The sequence below is a fragment of the Gadus macrocephalus genome, chromosome 7 (assembly GCF_031168955.1).
Source record: "Gadus macrocephalus chromosome 7, ASM3116895v1".
Taxonomy (NCBI): domain Eukaryota; kingdom Metazoa; phylum Chordata; class Actinopteri; order Gadiformes; family Gadidae; genus Gadus; species Gadus macrocephalus.
In genome coordinates this window covers 23,980,235-23,995,427 of record NC_082388.1, presented here as the reverse complement: position 1 = coordinate 23,995,427, position 15,193 = coordinate 23,980,235, and the positions used below count along the sequence as shown (strand labels likewise).

At 44.7% G+C, this 15,193-nt stretch overlaps 2 protein-coding genes and 1 non-coding gene across 3 annotated transcripts; 1 reads left to right on the top strand and 2 right to left on the bottom strand.

Annotated features, from left to right (window-relative positions):
• Nucleotides 1–203: 203 nt before the first annotated feature.
• Nucleotides 204–10,424, bottom strand: pgk1 (phosphoglycerate kinase 1). The gene is made up of 11 exons (XM_060056056.1): nt 10,240–10,424; nt 8,241–8,291; nt 7,749–7,904; nt 7,192–7,336; nt 6,125–6,228; nt 5,631–5,750; nt 4,732–4,846; nt 3,591–3,770; nt 2,392–2,569; nt 1,665–1,763; nt 204–1,185 (listed from the first exon to the last, which is right to left on the bottom strand). The coding sequence occupies exons 1-11, from the start codon at nt 10,302–10,304 to the stop codon at nt 1,145–1,147; spliced, it is 1,254 nt and encodes a 417-aa protein (XP_059912039.1). The 5' UTR covers nt 10,305–10,424; the 3' UTR covers nt 204–1,144.
• Nucleotides 10,425–11,455: 1,031 nt separating this feature from the next.
• On the bottom strand, nt 11,456–13,661 carry LOC132461049 (cytochrome c oxidase subunit 7B, mitochondrial). Its single transcript, XM_060056105.1, has 3 exons — nt 13,504–13,661; nt 12,263–12,378; nt 11,456–11,706 (listed from the first exon to the last, which is right to left on the bottom strand). The coding sequence occupies exons 1-3, from the start codon at nt 13,538–13,540 to the stop codon at nt 11,620–11,622; spliced, it is 240 nt and encodes a 79-aa protein (XP_059912088.1). The 5' UTR covers nt 13,541–13,661; the 3' UTR covers nt 11,456–11,619.
• Nucleotides 13,662–13,825: 164 nt separating this feature from the next.
• trnal-caa (transfer RNA leucine (anticodon CAA)) lies at nt 13,826–13,936 on the top strand. The gene is made up of 2 exons: nt 13,826–13,863; nt 13,891–13,936. It is a non-coding gene; the product is annotated as a tRNA-Leu (tRNA).
• Nucleotides 13,937–15,193: the final 1,257 nt, after the last annotated feature.

The following is a 15,193-nucleotide window of genomic DNA, read 5'->3' as shown; positions in this document are numbered from 1 at the left end:
GTAGAAATGGGATTGGGCTTTACGTGTGTGTGTATATTATATATATATACATGTGTAATCCAGTCCCCCTTTTAACCTGTTTCCTGATTAGACTTGAAGACTTACCAATGCCACCTAGCCAGTTAGTTTGTAAGTTCATAAAGCAAACAAATCGTCACAAGTATACATGCATAAGCTAAGAAAATAACTTCCAGGAGAGGGAATGAGTTTTACAGAACATTTTCCTTTTTTTATTTCCCACAACTACATCTTAGCTCAAGGTTGCATACCAGTCGGAGACTCCGCCCCCTTTTGATTTGCCCAAAATAAACATCCAACTATCCAATAGGGGCCAGGGACAGAGATTGGTTACAGAGCTGTTGACAAGGAGAAATAATGTGTGAAAAACAACCAAACCGTTACATAATAATAACCAGGTGCATTAGATATCAATGATGAGGGCAGTTATGTATTCTCTAAGGCAAAGCCAAGCTAGACACTGAGATTCACACAAAACAGATGCACACACACACACACACAAGGTAGTACACACAATCACACAATTATAAGTGCAGGGAACTTAGGGTTCAGATCTCTTCGTGAGAGTGAACAGCTCCAAATGACCAATCAACACCTGCCTCTAACACTGCGTTGTATGTGGAAAGTGCACGAGTAGGGAACAAACAAAACAAGAAAACGGTATTGGTGCTTTGGTTGGGTGTCAATGGTATTTCAGCTGCTCATACAGTAGTTTAACACGAGATCTGAACCCAACTTCACCTGGATGTGGCATGTGTGAGGTGTGTGTCTGTTTGGTGGTTGAAGGCCGTCTTAACACACTTAACATCATCTTGAAAGGTCCTAAAGTCTCCCAGGTCTTAAAACACCCTCTCATTCCGCCATTGAGTCTTAAGATGGCGTCACAACACACTTCTGGGGGGGGGGGGGGGGGGGCGAGGAAGACTACAGACAGGATTCAAGACGAAGTGACCGGTTAAGTTGAAGACACTGCTAGCTAGCGAGGCTCAGTGAACGAAGAGACAGACAACGGGAGAGTCTTCCTCAGGGGGCAGAGGAGATGGTTGGAGTTACAACCCCTTTCCATGTGGAAGAGAAAACGTTTCCCGTCGCCGCACCCCCTCTCCCGGATCGACTCGGGGGGTGTTTAGGCACTGCTCAGGGCCTCCACACCTGGGAGAACTTTACCTGGAGGATGGGAAGAGAGAGGGCAAGGTAGGGGTCAACACTAGCCGGATGGGACACCTATGATGTTGAAGTTACACAAACACGCAGCAGAGTGAAGCCCTGATTTACTCAAAACAAAAATCGTAATGACGAGTGTTCACACAGACAAAGAGGCAGGTTTACGACCAATGCCTTGGGCTTCGATTGCTGCAGTGCTCGCAGGGTGCGCCCAAATCCCGCCCTATACGATACACTGCCTGCAATTCGTCACCAGTACTGCGTGAATGATTGCGTTTATTCTCACTGCGACCACATTGCACCGGTTTCCCAGTGTGTGTGAACGCGCCAATTTAGATTTACTTTCAAAGTATATGGCAGCCCTACAGCCGGCTGTATGGAGGACTAGAACCATCTTCACCTCCAAGCATCACTCTTTTGCAAAGGCTCCTGGGAAAAAAAGATAACAGCTTGGCCTAAGGTGGCCATCGGCCGGTACTCACCCTCCAACAGCTCCAGGCTGGCTCCGCCCCCGGTGCTGACGTGGCTGACCTTGTCCTCCGTGTTCCATTTGGCGCAGCAGGTGGCAGTGTCGCCCCCACCTGGACGAGAGCGAGAACACACGGAGAGGAAACCGATCAGCTTGGAATGACGGGCCCGGGCCTTAGTGGCACGGAAGGAACACGCCGTAGATACACGGTGGAGGCCAATAGTGTCCTAGCTGTACAGGCAGATAATGCTAGCCGAGTTAGAATATTGCTACTTAAAGTGATGGACCACGGGATCTATCAATGTTAAATAAACATAAAATGTCACACAGGGAAGCATCTGATAACACTACCCTACAGAGAAGCTTCTACTCTGAAAGTGTCAAATAGTATGCATGTCAAATCTCCGCTCTAGTCTCGAGTCTTGGAAAGACTCAGGATTGAAGGGGAGTGGTCTGAATCCCCTCCCCCCACCCATTTACCCTTTAGTGTGGTCTGTACTTCCTCGAAGTCCGAAAAGCAGCGAATAGGAACCGTCAGTAATAATGCGAGTGGCCTGGCTTGTTACATAACAGATTTATGGTGTCCACCACCTTAAAAAAAGGACTCAAAATAAGGGCGTTGTAATCGTGTAGGGGAGACCGATAGATGGTGAGATGAGTCCAAGAGAGGGAAAGAAACAGAACCAGAACTTAAAACAGGACAAGGAGGTGGGGAGCAGAAGGGAGGGTCCTTCCCCTACCGATGATGGTGATGCAGCCCGTCTTGGTGACCTCCACCACCTTGTCCATCATGTTCTTGGTGCCGTTGGCGAAGGCGTCCCACTCGAACACGCCCACGGGGCCGTTCCACACGATCTGCTTGGCGCGGCCCACAGCCTCAGCGAAGAGCTTGGAGGTCTCCGGCCCGCAGTCCAAACCCTGGGGAGTCAGAGGGCAACGGTGAGAAAAGTGTTTTCAGGTCACTGACATGTGTTCATGGCCCTGTGTTGAGAGGATTAAAATCCTTTAAAAGATATTATATTATAGTTTCTATGAGACAATATTTTATAGAAACTATAAAATAATCAAGACAATAAGACCCGAGTGTTTTGAAGTGTTCAAAAGTATAGAAAGTGTGTATTACTTTCGCTAATCAAACCCACATTTTATAGGCATGGATTGCGTCATGTTTGAACACACAGGCGACATGTGCACGTTGGGTCCACGAAGACACCGGTTCAATACGAGCATGTGCACGTTGGGTCCACTAGGACACTGGTTCAATATGAGCATGTGCACGTTGGGTCCACTAGCACACCGGTTCAATACGACATGTGCACGTTGGGTCCACTAAGACACCGGTTCAATACGAGCATGTGCACGTTGGGTCCACTAGGACACCGGTTCAATACGAGCATGTGCACGTTGGGTCCACTAGGACACCGGTTCAATACGAGCATGTGCACGTTGGGTCCACTAAGACACCGGTTCAATACGAGCATGTGCACGTTGGGTCCACTAGGACACCGGTTCAATACGAGCATGTGCACGTTGGGTCCACTAGGACACCGGTTCAATACGAGCATGTGCACGTTGGGTCCACTAAGACACCGGTTCAATACGAGCATGTGCACGTTGGGTCCACTAAGACACCGGTTCAATATGAGCATGTGCACGTTGGGTCCACTAGCACACCGGTTCAATACGAGCATGTGCACGTTGGGTCCACTAGGACACCGGTTCAAACTGATGGGCCGGGGCCGTAAAGGGACCCCAGACGGAGGTTCTGTCTGGCTGACGGAGGTTCTGTCTGGCTGACGGAGGTTCTGTCTGGCTGACGGAGGTTCTGTCTGGCTGACGGAGGTTCTGTCTGGCCGACGGAGGTTCTGGCTGGCCGACGGAGGTTCTGGCTGGCCGACGGAGGTTCTGTCTGGCTGACGGAGGCGTACGGCGCCCTCACCATCCAGCCTGCCGGGATGCCGGCCGCCACGGTCGCCGTTCCCTTGGTGGCGTTCTGGTCGAAACTGTCGGCGGTGATGAAGTCGACGGGCAGGTTGATCTTGACTCCGTTCTTCTCCGCCTTGGCCATCAGGTCCTTGACGATCTTGGCACCCTCCTCGTCGTAGAGAGACGTGCCGATCTGACAGAGAGGAGGAGGAGGAGACGATTCATAACTCAGCTCTCTAGGCCACAGTCGGTTAGAAGTGGCAATTTAGAGGATGGAGGCCCACCCAGTTCACGGGGAGGAAACTTTAAGAGTTAAACAACAGAGTTCTGTCCACTTCAACTGTCTGTGCACCAAGGTGATGTGAGCTAGCACAGCTCGGCCGACTGGGTTGGGTGAGGGAAGGGTTTAGGGAGGGTCGATAATAAAAAATAAATAGATAAAAGAGGTACAGGCTAGCCTACAACTCACCAAGGCCTAAGACTGATCCCATTTACATTAAGGGCATTTAGCAGACGCACAAATGACCGTTTGTCATAAGAAAGTCAAAGAAATATATGGCTGTCTGTACAGTAAGGATGTTCACAGAACCAAGTGTCAAGCACTAACAATTGCTAGGTTAACCAATTCCCCCGTATACAGCAAAGATAGCTTGGCTAAGATGCTACACAATGCTAAATACGATTTTTTTGACACCAGTTTTTTAAGTGTCATCCCGGTTATAGGATTGGATTTTATTGATAACAGTATCGAAATCACCATCGATCAGCACTGACTACTAATAGGCCCAGGTTATTTTAAGCTACGAGCTGGTTGAGACGTTAAACATTGCGCCTTTAGGTATGAAACGCCGTCGGACTTATCAGACTATTTATACAATAGAAATTCCTTAAGACTGTTTTTTGGGTTTTGCAATGAGTTTCCGGTTCCCCATACAGTGATATCAGTTGAGGTTCAGTAGTCTGTTTAACCATAAAATACAACTTTCCACAAAGTTGGGAAAGACTGCACGCCTAAAGATAATAAAGACAATACCTCTTCAATACCTCCATGTTGTGTGTCCTGGCCCAACCAGGCTCAAAAAAAAATATTTCTTCTCCATTGTTCAGTTATTAATGTGAGATGAATAAAGTTGGGAGCAGTAGTGCAGCCTCACCTCCATGTTGTTCAGGACTTTGAGGAAGGTGAAGGCCATGCCTCCGCCAATGATCATCTCGTTGACCTGGTCCAGCATGTTGTTGATCAGCTGGATCTTGTCCTTCACCTTGGCCCTGAAAGAGAAAGAGGAAAGAAAGAAAAGCAAAAAAATATAAAGATAGCTCTTCCTGGATTTGTGCTGCAAATGGCCACTGCACAACCTTAAACCAAGATGAAACCGTGCATGTTGCAGAATTTACTGTTAAATACTGTGAACAATTTTAGTGAATACTAATTGAGGGAAGGCCTTAGTTAACTTGAGTCCAAAAGACCCTCTGTGCTATGGTCGATGTCTCTAGTGTCAGTCCATGGCAGTGACCTTCGGGGGTTCATTTTGATAACACACATAAGGCAGGAAGAAATAAGGAGTCCTGATTGGCTGCCACGCTGGACTCTGAGCAGAGCACATAACTGTATGGATGCTCCACCCATGCAGCTTAGTCGGTCACAATAACCTATATAATATCAGCTATTTCCATGTTATCTTGCATAACTGAATAGGATACGCATAGATTGGACAATACCAGTATTGCTACATTACTATCATACAGCACGATTCTTAAGTATGTTGTCTGATTCATGAATGCTCTGAAATGTAATTCCGTGTGGTAGAATGTAGCTCATCCCTTCCCGTGGCTTTACAGCTGAAAGCCTAACGAGCTGCTAAGCGATCATTAGGAGAGTTACTGTGCTGGCGTACCCACGGGGATAACAAAGCTTACACAGACTATTCCCGTCTTAAGACGCCGAACCCAACAGACCGATCCGACCGCACGGAACATCGGAGTAAACAGGAAGGCCTGAAGGAGGAAAGAGAAGCAATCGCGGAGTTCACAGAGTTCCGCTGACTATCCGTACCCTCCGAGGATGGCCAGGAACGGCCGCTGAGGTTTCTCCAGAGCCATGGCGAAGTAGTCCAGCTCCTTCTTCATCAGGAAGCCGGCGGCTTTCTGGGGCAGGTTCACACCGACCATGGAGCTAACGGAGAGGGAAACAAGCAGGTGTCAGCCAGGAACAGGGAGAGCCAGGACTGACCATTGAATAGACGAGATGGCAGTGGTGAAAGTGCTGGCTGGGAAACACAAGGACTTGCATTCTCTTCTTTTGAGATTCCTTCTGAGGCGTGGTTGGCATCTACCAGCGGCTCTCCAATGTTGATGTTCTATATTCCAGTTCATGGTTTCTAGGTTTAAGATATTTGTAGCCGTCTATGCTCTATGTTTAGGGCCTTGGGTTCTACGTTATAGGTCTTCAGGTTACAGAATCAGTGCTCTGGGTCTTTGGTTCCGTGGTCTGGTTTCTGTGTGCGTGTGCGTGTGTGTCTGTGTCTGTGTGTGTTACACCTGGCTCACCTGTGGCCACGGTGGGCGGTACCGAAGGCGTCGTTGACGTACACGTCACCCAGTTTGGACAGAGACGCCCGGAAGCTGTCGATCTCTGCCTGAGTGGCTTTGGTCTGAGAGCAGAGTTTAAACATGGATTTAGTTTTTCTATATTCCAGTCATAATAATATTTTATAGGAACTTCACTATATCAAGACAAGAACTGTATGGGCCTGTGACAACAACAAAACACAAAAAAAATGCATTTAACTTTAAAGAACATAAGAGAAAGAGAGTGAGAGAGAGTTAAGGGGCCAAGCAGATAAGGCACAACTTGTGGCTGCTAACAAAAGAGAACAAGTGAGTCAAAGACCCTCTGACGCAGCCTGCGGTTCAAAGTTCACGCACACTAACCGTGCTTTACGCACAACCTGTTATTTATTTAACTATCCGTTCATCCTAGTAGTATTATCACTGTGGTGAATACTGTACACACAGCGAAGTGTGTGTGCGTGTGTCTGCACTCAAGTTTCAGCCGACCTTTAGCAGTTAAGGTCACGACCGTGTGACGAAAGGGCATTGAAAGTGCAAAGTTCAAGGCGGGGTATCCTGAGGAGAAAAAAAGTCCCCCTGAATGCGGCCGTTCTTCTCCTAGAGACCAGACACAGTCTCTCTAGTCCAGAAGGACCCCACAGGCCTACATCAAATGGGATAAACTTGGATTTTAAACCCGATCCCAAAGCCCTGAAAAAGGCTACAAGTATTTTTTGCAGGACTCAGGGGGAGAACTATTCAACTTTGACAAGGAGACATAAGGGACGACCCAGACCAGCTTAAGTAGTTGCTTCAGTAAAAGTACTTTAAAGTCACGTCTAGATCTCTCGGACTAAACGTTAGTGTAAAACATAATGGACTCACTGCCCCTTCCCGGACAGGAAAAGAAACACAGACCAACCGTAGCTCACCAGACCCCACTCTGAATGTCAGGGTGTCGAGGACATAGGCCTGTGCGCGCGCACGTATGCATGCACGTGGGTACACTTCCGTCTCCGTACAAGGCCCACTGCCAATGACTCCACACACACACACACACACACCTTGTTTCCGGCGGCGTCCTTGCCCTTGCCCTCCTCGGCGACGTGGAAGCGGAGGTTCTCCAGGAGGATGACGGAGCCGGGGGCGGGGTCCGCGCAGGCCGCCTCCACCTCGGGGCCCACACAGTCCTTCAGGAAGGTCACGTCCCTGGGGGCCACACAGAGAGCTCGGGACCGTTAACATCCACGCATGGCGTTTGGCACAGCGGTACAGAGAGATACACTGGGAGATGTAGACACTGTCCAGTCTGTTATCCACCTAAAGTGGAGTTTCAACGGTTTGCAGATTTATTTTCCCCCCTTCATTGATCACACAAGACCAACACATCCAAGTCAAAATGATCCAAAACGTTCATATTGTGATATATTTAAGTCATATCTTCTTACCATCACAAAGCGGGTTGCGAGTACAACCAGAGTATACATAAGTGTCACGTGTATTAAATTACAGATGACAGACAATCAAATAAATACTGAATTTATAAACTTAAAAAGTAGCCCATTGGTTTCCAGCATGACACGGTATCCGCTCCAGCCAACGAGCGGTTTCCAGAACTCACTTTCCCAGCAGTGCCTTCAGCTCGGCCACCGTGGGCTCCAGGGAGTATTTGTCGGGCATGGGGGTTCCGTCGGGACGACCCAAGTGGCTCATGAGCACCACGGCCTTGGCCCCGTTGTCCAGGCAGTGCTTGATGGTGGGGACTGCGGCTTTGATCCTGGAGAATCGCCACGGGGAAGGGAAGGTTAGAGGCGGAGGAACGCCACGAGTAGGCTTTCATGCAGCCGGGCCTCAGGTTAATAGGATGACATCATGGAGTTGTTGATCAATTGACACGTTTGTAGATTCCCTTTGCTCTTTTGAACTTTACTAGGTTTACATTTAATGCATTGTCAAGTCATGCATGGCCATTGCAATGCTACATAACTGCAATTGACAATGACTCAGCTGGAACAGACGCAACGTGAGGCACATGGGATAAAGAGTGAAGGCAATAGATGGTTACAGATGTCAAAGAAGAGAGTGGCTCAACGGAGTCTGCACTGCAGCTCACCTCTGGTTGTTGGTGATGTTCTTGCCTGACATTGGCACGTTGAAGTCAACCCTGCACACATAAACAATGGCAACATTCATCAGACAAAAGAAAGCCCGGAAACCACACAAATAAAACAAAAGCCATAGCACAGGAATGACAAGTGTATTTCTTTATTGTTCGAATGAAGAAGAGTTTTCAGATTTAAAGGAAAGGAAGTTTGGCCATTGTTTAAACCATGCCAACCATTGTGTAATCTTTTTCAATGTGTCCTGGATTGAGAAATAACGCGTGGCTTCATCACGATTCGGGAGTCTGCGCACACATTAAGAGGATGTGACCACAGGAGTATCAGGGTATGCGTGTGGATGAGATGATAAAGGTCCTTTATTTCACCAGTGGCCGCAGATGGTATTTGTCTAGGACATGTGAGACGGACCCTTGAAGCATCAGCGCAACGATAAGATAACAGATGGGATCAACTCTAAACTAACTATGTGGTTCAACTAGCTGCAGCCATCATGATAACTTGCAACTACTACGAGTTCAACCCAAACCCTGGCTGTGCGTACCCCTGATTCTGAAGCAGAGAGCAGCTGAATTATCCACACTGCAGTGTTGGCTGCCAGAATGAGGAGTAATAATAAATTTAATTTAGAGGCGCCTTTCAAGACACCCAGGGTCACCTTACAGAGCACATAGTCATCATAAATCGTTTAAAAAAACAAAGACATTGTGGGAAAAATAAATAAATAAAAATAAAATAAATAAGTAATTTATTTATAATAAGTGCATGTGTAATAAGTGCATGTGTAATATATCTAAATAAACGTTTGAGTGGGTCAGGATTAATTATAATACATCTCAAATTAAATCAGTTTATTCATTCCAAATCCCAATCCTTGCAGGCCTAATAAAAAAAAAAAAGGGTAATATAAATGATTCTTTAATGTCATGATAATTTTAAGTGTGTGTCACAATATATTTTCTGTTGGTACAATGCCAATTAACGGCCGCCAATGATTAAATTAATTGTATGGCCCCAATAACTTCACAGTGAATACTGTGCAATAAAGTGTGTGTCGTTGGTCTTCAGAACAAATGAACGTCAACCCCTACCCTTCTGCCCCTCCAGGTTACTGATTGATAGTGCGGAGGGGCCGAGGCAATCAGCCAATTGGGCTTTATTGAAAAGTAGTAAAACAAATAATTGTTTTTAATCCAGTTCAATTTGGCATGGAATACAACCCACAATCCAGGCAGGGTTGGTGCCTAGCTCTAGCTACTGTGGGATTGAACCCCTGACACCGTCAGGAACTGGATTATTAGTAGCCTTCATACATGTATCCATAAACAATGCCAGTTCGTGGTGTCATGTGTTGCCTATCTAGTCCTGGATTGGATTACGTAACTCCTCTCCCTTTCTCTGGTCACTCAGACGACGACAAAATGTGGATAGTCATGCAGGAGCAATAATCGGTCAATATGAATGAAAGCATTATTGCCATACGACATATGCGCGTAACTGATAGGACAGTGTTGACCTTTAACAGTAAAGAACTTGTGGTGGGTGAACCTTGTCTTTTGCATGGTTGTCGTTGCATCACTGAGTTGGCAAGCCAAAATGGCCCTCTGACATTTTCAAAAGACACGGTGTCTATTTCTAGTGATCGCTAGGCCGGCTCCGTCCTTATAAATCACATGTTAACATGTCATTGTTAGTTAGGACTGCAGCGTGTACAAACATTGGTCCTAAAAACCACGCTTGCATCCATACAGCATCTTCCTTGTTGCACGTAACATTGACGAAAGCGTGACATCAAACCAGTGCGCTTCCTGCGTAAACCGTACGCAGCATACCCACAAATAACTTCCGCACCTCTGTATCCGCGTTATGGAAAAAAACTAATCCCATTGAAGATGAACAGTCAGCAATTGTACATGTGTCAGTGAAGTCTAGTTTGGGTCTTCAATCTAAATATGGATAGTCCGCAAGGTAAACCAAATGGTATTTTCTCACCTCATGATGACTCGCTTGCCCTTGACGTCCACCTTGTCAAGTGTGAGTTTAGTAGAGAGAGACATTGTGGCTGTTTTAGAAGCACCCGGTTTGCTGTTACTGGATTCGGTCCGAAGCACACTTGGACGATGGGTAGATCCCGAATGGAAGTGACCTTAGCGCAGTAGGTATGAACATCGATTAGGCGGGACTCTACACACCCATCCACGGTGCATTGGTGGAGCGCCTGATGGGCGAATGACGCCCCATATAGCCATTGGTTTAAATCAGAGTCTTTTGTCTGACGTACCCTCACCCTGGCGCATGCGCAGGCGCAACGTCCCAGAGCCAGCCTCCGAGGATGCAGCGTTCAAGCCCACTCGGATTCTAAACAAACATCTGCTTGACATTATTGCATTGTCATAGTCCTATAGAAAAAAACGATGCAATGAAGTGTCGCTATATATATAATCTTCCCTCTATACAAGTATTTAGTTAGGTTTACATGCCAATCTGACTCTAAATAACCTGGTCAGAACCACATGGTTTGAAAACATGGTTGAGGATCTAGGACAAATTTACACAAACCAACTAAAGTGAAAGGCTCATAAATAAAAAAAGGCTGAAATAAATTACAATAAACTCACCAGGAAGTTATCCGTAGTCAATTGCATATAACATTAAAAGAATAAGATCCATTAATTAAAATGTTACATAAAAATCCCACATGAGGCGTCAGACTTTCCCACAGACATAAAGCAAAGCCTCCCTTCCACAACGCTCTGGACTCCAACACTCTCCGACCTTTACTGCAAGTCATCCTAGTCCCATCCGTCTCTAACCCACCACCTCTTCCACCACCAGAGTACACTCCACCAGGCCAGGACAGGGGTAAGCCTCTGCCCTGCCCCCAGGAGTCAAGACATGATTCGGGTCCTGGCCCTGAATCCAAAGTGTTCAACATCTCTTTAGAAATGTGATGTGTTAGTTAAATCCTAGTTGTTGCAATCTTGTGAAATATAAACCTGTCATCCAAGTTTAAAACATTTCTTCATAGTGCGGCAGTCAAACAAATATAGGATAAATATGCAGGCTAATCGTGTGTAAAATGTGCTAATACGCCTACGGCTACAAAGTGCTGATTGGACACTTATAACCTAACCTCCTTATCCCCCCCCCACATTAGTAAAAAATGAGACATTCTGCATAGAGGAAAAAACTAAACAAAAAAAACACCTTTGTTGAGTTGGGTTTTTATTTTCTACAGGTCAACATGCTGGAACAGCCACAGGCATTCAGCGTCTGAGAACATTTATAATCATCTGTACAACCAGAATGTTTTACGGGTCATCCTCCAGGAGGGATCTGGGCGTCGTGGTCGTCTAGGTGAGGAAGACTTCTTTATTCCTCCTCCTTTTCCCGCCACTGCTTGGGCATCAGCTTGCCGACCGGAGACAGATTCCAGGTGATGCCGGTCTGAGTGATAACCTGCAAACAGGGGAAATGTTCAATTGAAAAAGTAGAGAGTGATGTTTGATTCAATGACTTTAGAGTTTAAAAACTAGAGTCTAACACAGAGCATCACATTTCAATGCACAGACATAATAACTATGTAAATTATTACAGCTATAGTATAAACCTATAGAGTATAATCCTACAATTAGGATGACCTATGCCTCCCCACCAGGCATACTTGTGTTTTGCACACGTTTTTCCTGATGAATGGGTTAATAATGTTAAGGGAAGGCAACTTTATTTATATAGCACTTTTCATACACAAGGCAGACTCAAAGTTCTGCATATATAAACATTGTCATACAATAAAATGAATTAAAAATTAATTTATAGAAAAGAAAACGTATGCAAAAAATTAGTAAAATAGATGGAAAATAAAAGGCAAAGTTAATAATCAAAGTTAAGGACTACTAAAGCGCACAACGATTTCCGTAACGCAACCCCTTTGCTACGGCCAGGGGACATTTTAGGTAATGGAGGACAGGCAGATTCTACACCACACCCTGAATCATAGGAGAACAATACTCACAAATGCCCACACAGCGGTGCAGAAGCCAATGCCTCCGACCAACAGGCCCGTGCCGTATTTGGCATGGAAGTCCTGTGGTGCCGTGGAGGTGTTCCTCACCTGGCGAGCAGCCACACCTGGAGAGACCACATCATCAGGTGTTTTTGTTAGCAATATCATTCTACATCAGCATAGCTCACAAACAAGGGATGGCAGTCTAAACCACGGGATGGACAGAGATCATTTTAAGAGTGGATGCTAATGTGATTTATAAATGTCATCTAGCGAGTGCATTTCAAGAGCATGATAGAGAAAAGAGCACCATTATCCTACACCTGGAATCATGAATTCATAAAATGTGGCCAAAGAGCCACACAGTACAAGTACATGGATACAGAACCCATGTGCCTTGGCATAAGATAAATCAGTTTTTGGTTCTGGTGAACATAATCTGGTATTTAATGCCTAAAACATTTTTTTTATATGCCAACAATGTCACCTTGGCTTATGGAGGCAACGTGTTTAACCAATGTTTTAAGGTTAGATCAACATCGACTTCGAATCAGAATAGAGGACATGGTATCATTTAGTTTCTCAAATACCCAGTAGTCACCCCTTGCCTCGCGTAATCCTCCTTAAAGTGAATATTGCAAATATAAAATAGCTTCATATCAAGAGATCTGAATCACCTCATACATGAAATCAAGCAGAATATGTATAACATGAATACATGTAACACAACCACACAGAAGAGATCAAATATGCTAAATAATGCAGCAAAACTGTAAGAAACGGGTCCTTTTAGACCCTTCATCGGTTCGGAATGCATCACCTGTACTTGGTTAACATTTCATGATGATGCTAAATGAAGGACTAAGCAGTCATGGATCTTCTAGGGGTGAAGCTGCCTCCTAAGGTCTGACTCTTTAGGTCAGGTGTTGAGGACAAACAGTCAAGAGACACAGAACACACTCTATCAGCGGAAATTGAAGAAGGTGCCAGTTAAAAAAAACACAAATAAATCAGAGACACGGCAGTCCTCTTGAGATCATATATTATCTAATTCCCAGTTTAACAAAGAAGAGCGTTTTGAAGCGGTTATTTTCTTGTGGATATATTGCAGTTGGACGGTAGCGGGGGGCTATCGGTTCTTCCATCATATTTACAGTCCACATTTAAAACCTTCTGCAAATGTTACCTTGATTACGATGGCAGCTTAACATGGTACATACAAAACTGAACAATTAACGTGTGTATCTTACCGGTAAGATTCACAGCAGATTTAGCAAAGCGAAACATGATGGCTAACCGGAGGAGCAAGTTACCCTTGAAGAATATATTTTCAATATGGCAGCTGCACGTAGACCGGAAACTACGGAACCCGGAGCAGACACATTTAAACCGCACCGTGTAATTTGTGAAATTTCATGTTTCTACGGCCTAATTAAAACACCTAGTAATTTAACAAAAACATTGATAATGCGGGGAAATAAAGGAAAATAATAAATGTAACAGCTTTTGTTATCCTTTGTAAAACGGTATATTATGTACTATTTAGATATTTTGAGCATTCATTGACATGTTGTCAGGATGGCCGAGTGGTCTAAGGCGCCAGACTCAAGGATAATCTCCTTCCGAAGATCCGGGAATTCTGGTCTCCGAATGGAGGCGTGGGTTCAAATCCCACTTCTGACATACCTTTTTGATTTTCTATTTTGTCGATATTAACTTATTATAATATCCCCCAATGACGTTATTACGGTCGTAAGGTCGTTTGAACTTGGTTATTCTCAAAATATTTTTTATTTTATCAATTTGACGAATTTAAACCCCTTTGCTTGAACTACGTGAGCACACAACATATGCTAGTGAAATATAAATAGTATTGCATGCTACAGATCTGAAGTTATATTTTGATAAAGCCAGCATTGTATTTGTCTGAGGTCCTATCATGGCGTTTGCACGTCAGTACCCCATCCTGCCACGAGAGGACACGCAACCAAAACCATAAAAGTAGAAAGCATATTTACTAAAGTACCCCAGGGTCCTGTCAACAGACTGCATAAATTTCTTCCCTCTCAACTGGAACAGTTTGTCCTCTCCTCTGGCTATCAAAACGGGTGGCTAGAGCCACAAACAAGTTATTATTCATATGCGTGGACCAATGCAGTCTTTTCAATACAGATAATCACGTGCAATTCAATAGCCTTAGGCTACATAGTACCGAACAATAAAAAATTGCCACGGGATAATAATCAACATGTAAAAAAGAATTCCCACGATCAATTGTATAGTGATCCTTTGCTAAGTATTTGTTGATATATTTGATGATAGTTCATGAATAAATATCTAAAGATGAATATGAACTAGGTTAAGTTCAAATTAAGGACATGTATTGCAGTACATTTAAGGGAGTCAGTTGGCATAGTCTGAATTCTTTCCTGCAGCCAACGTCCGCTCTTAAACACAAGCCAAGAAAGAAAAAGGACGCATACCTTTCATCTCAAAATCCAAGACTGATTCTTACTCCTTTCCACTCAGTTTACTTTCAATCCAATGTTTTATCCTCACCGGCTTTTATCATACCACCAACTGCACTAACTGGTGCTAATCAGACAACACTGATTAGTGGGAATTAAAAAGAACAAACATCTTTATTTTCTACAAACCTTTTATTTCACTTCCTCTTGAATTATCCAGCGGTTTGAAATAATGAGATAACAAGTCTTTATAGTTCCACTGCTAGTCTCTCTGAAAGAGTCCAGCGATAACAATTGGCCACTTTAAAAACACCAAGTGTCCTGTCAGCATACGTTCATTAACCAGAAAACAAATAGCATGAGCCTTTAACCAAAATGAACATGAGGTGTATGCGATAATATAATAACAAAACACATGTTGATATACGAGACTGCAATACTACCATACACTGCAGACCAGTGAAAGATCAAA

Excerpts from the sequence above, each read along its gene's own strand:
- LOC132461049 (XM_060056105.1), bottom strand. The coding sequence starts at position 13,540 with ATGTTTCGCTTTGCTAAATCTGCTGTGAATCTTACCG. Across the intron at positions 12,379-13,503 it reads ATCTGCTGTGAATCTTACCG|GTGTGGCTGCTCGCCAGGTG; the intron begins GTAAGATACACA and ends TGGTCTCTCCAG. Across the intron at positions 11,707-12,262 it reads GCACCGCTGTGTGGGCATTT|GTTATCACTCAGACCGGCAT; the intron begins GTGAGTATTGTT and ends CCCTGTTTGCAG.
- pgk1 (XM_060056056.1), bottom strand. The coding sequence starts at position 10,304 with ATGTCTCTCTCTACTAAACTCACACTTGACAAGGTGGACGTCAAGGGC. Across the intron at positions 8,292-10,239 it reads GGCAAGCGAGTCATCATGAG|GGTTGACTTCAACGTGCCAA; the intron begins GTGAGAAAATAC and ends TTATGTGTGCAG. Across the intron at positions 7,337-7,748 it reads CTGAAGGCACTGCTGGGAAA|GGACGTGACCTTCCTGAAGG; the intron begins GTGAGTTCTGGA and ends TGTGGCCCCCAG.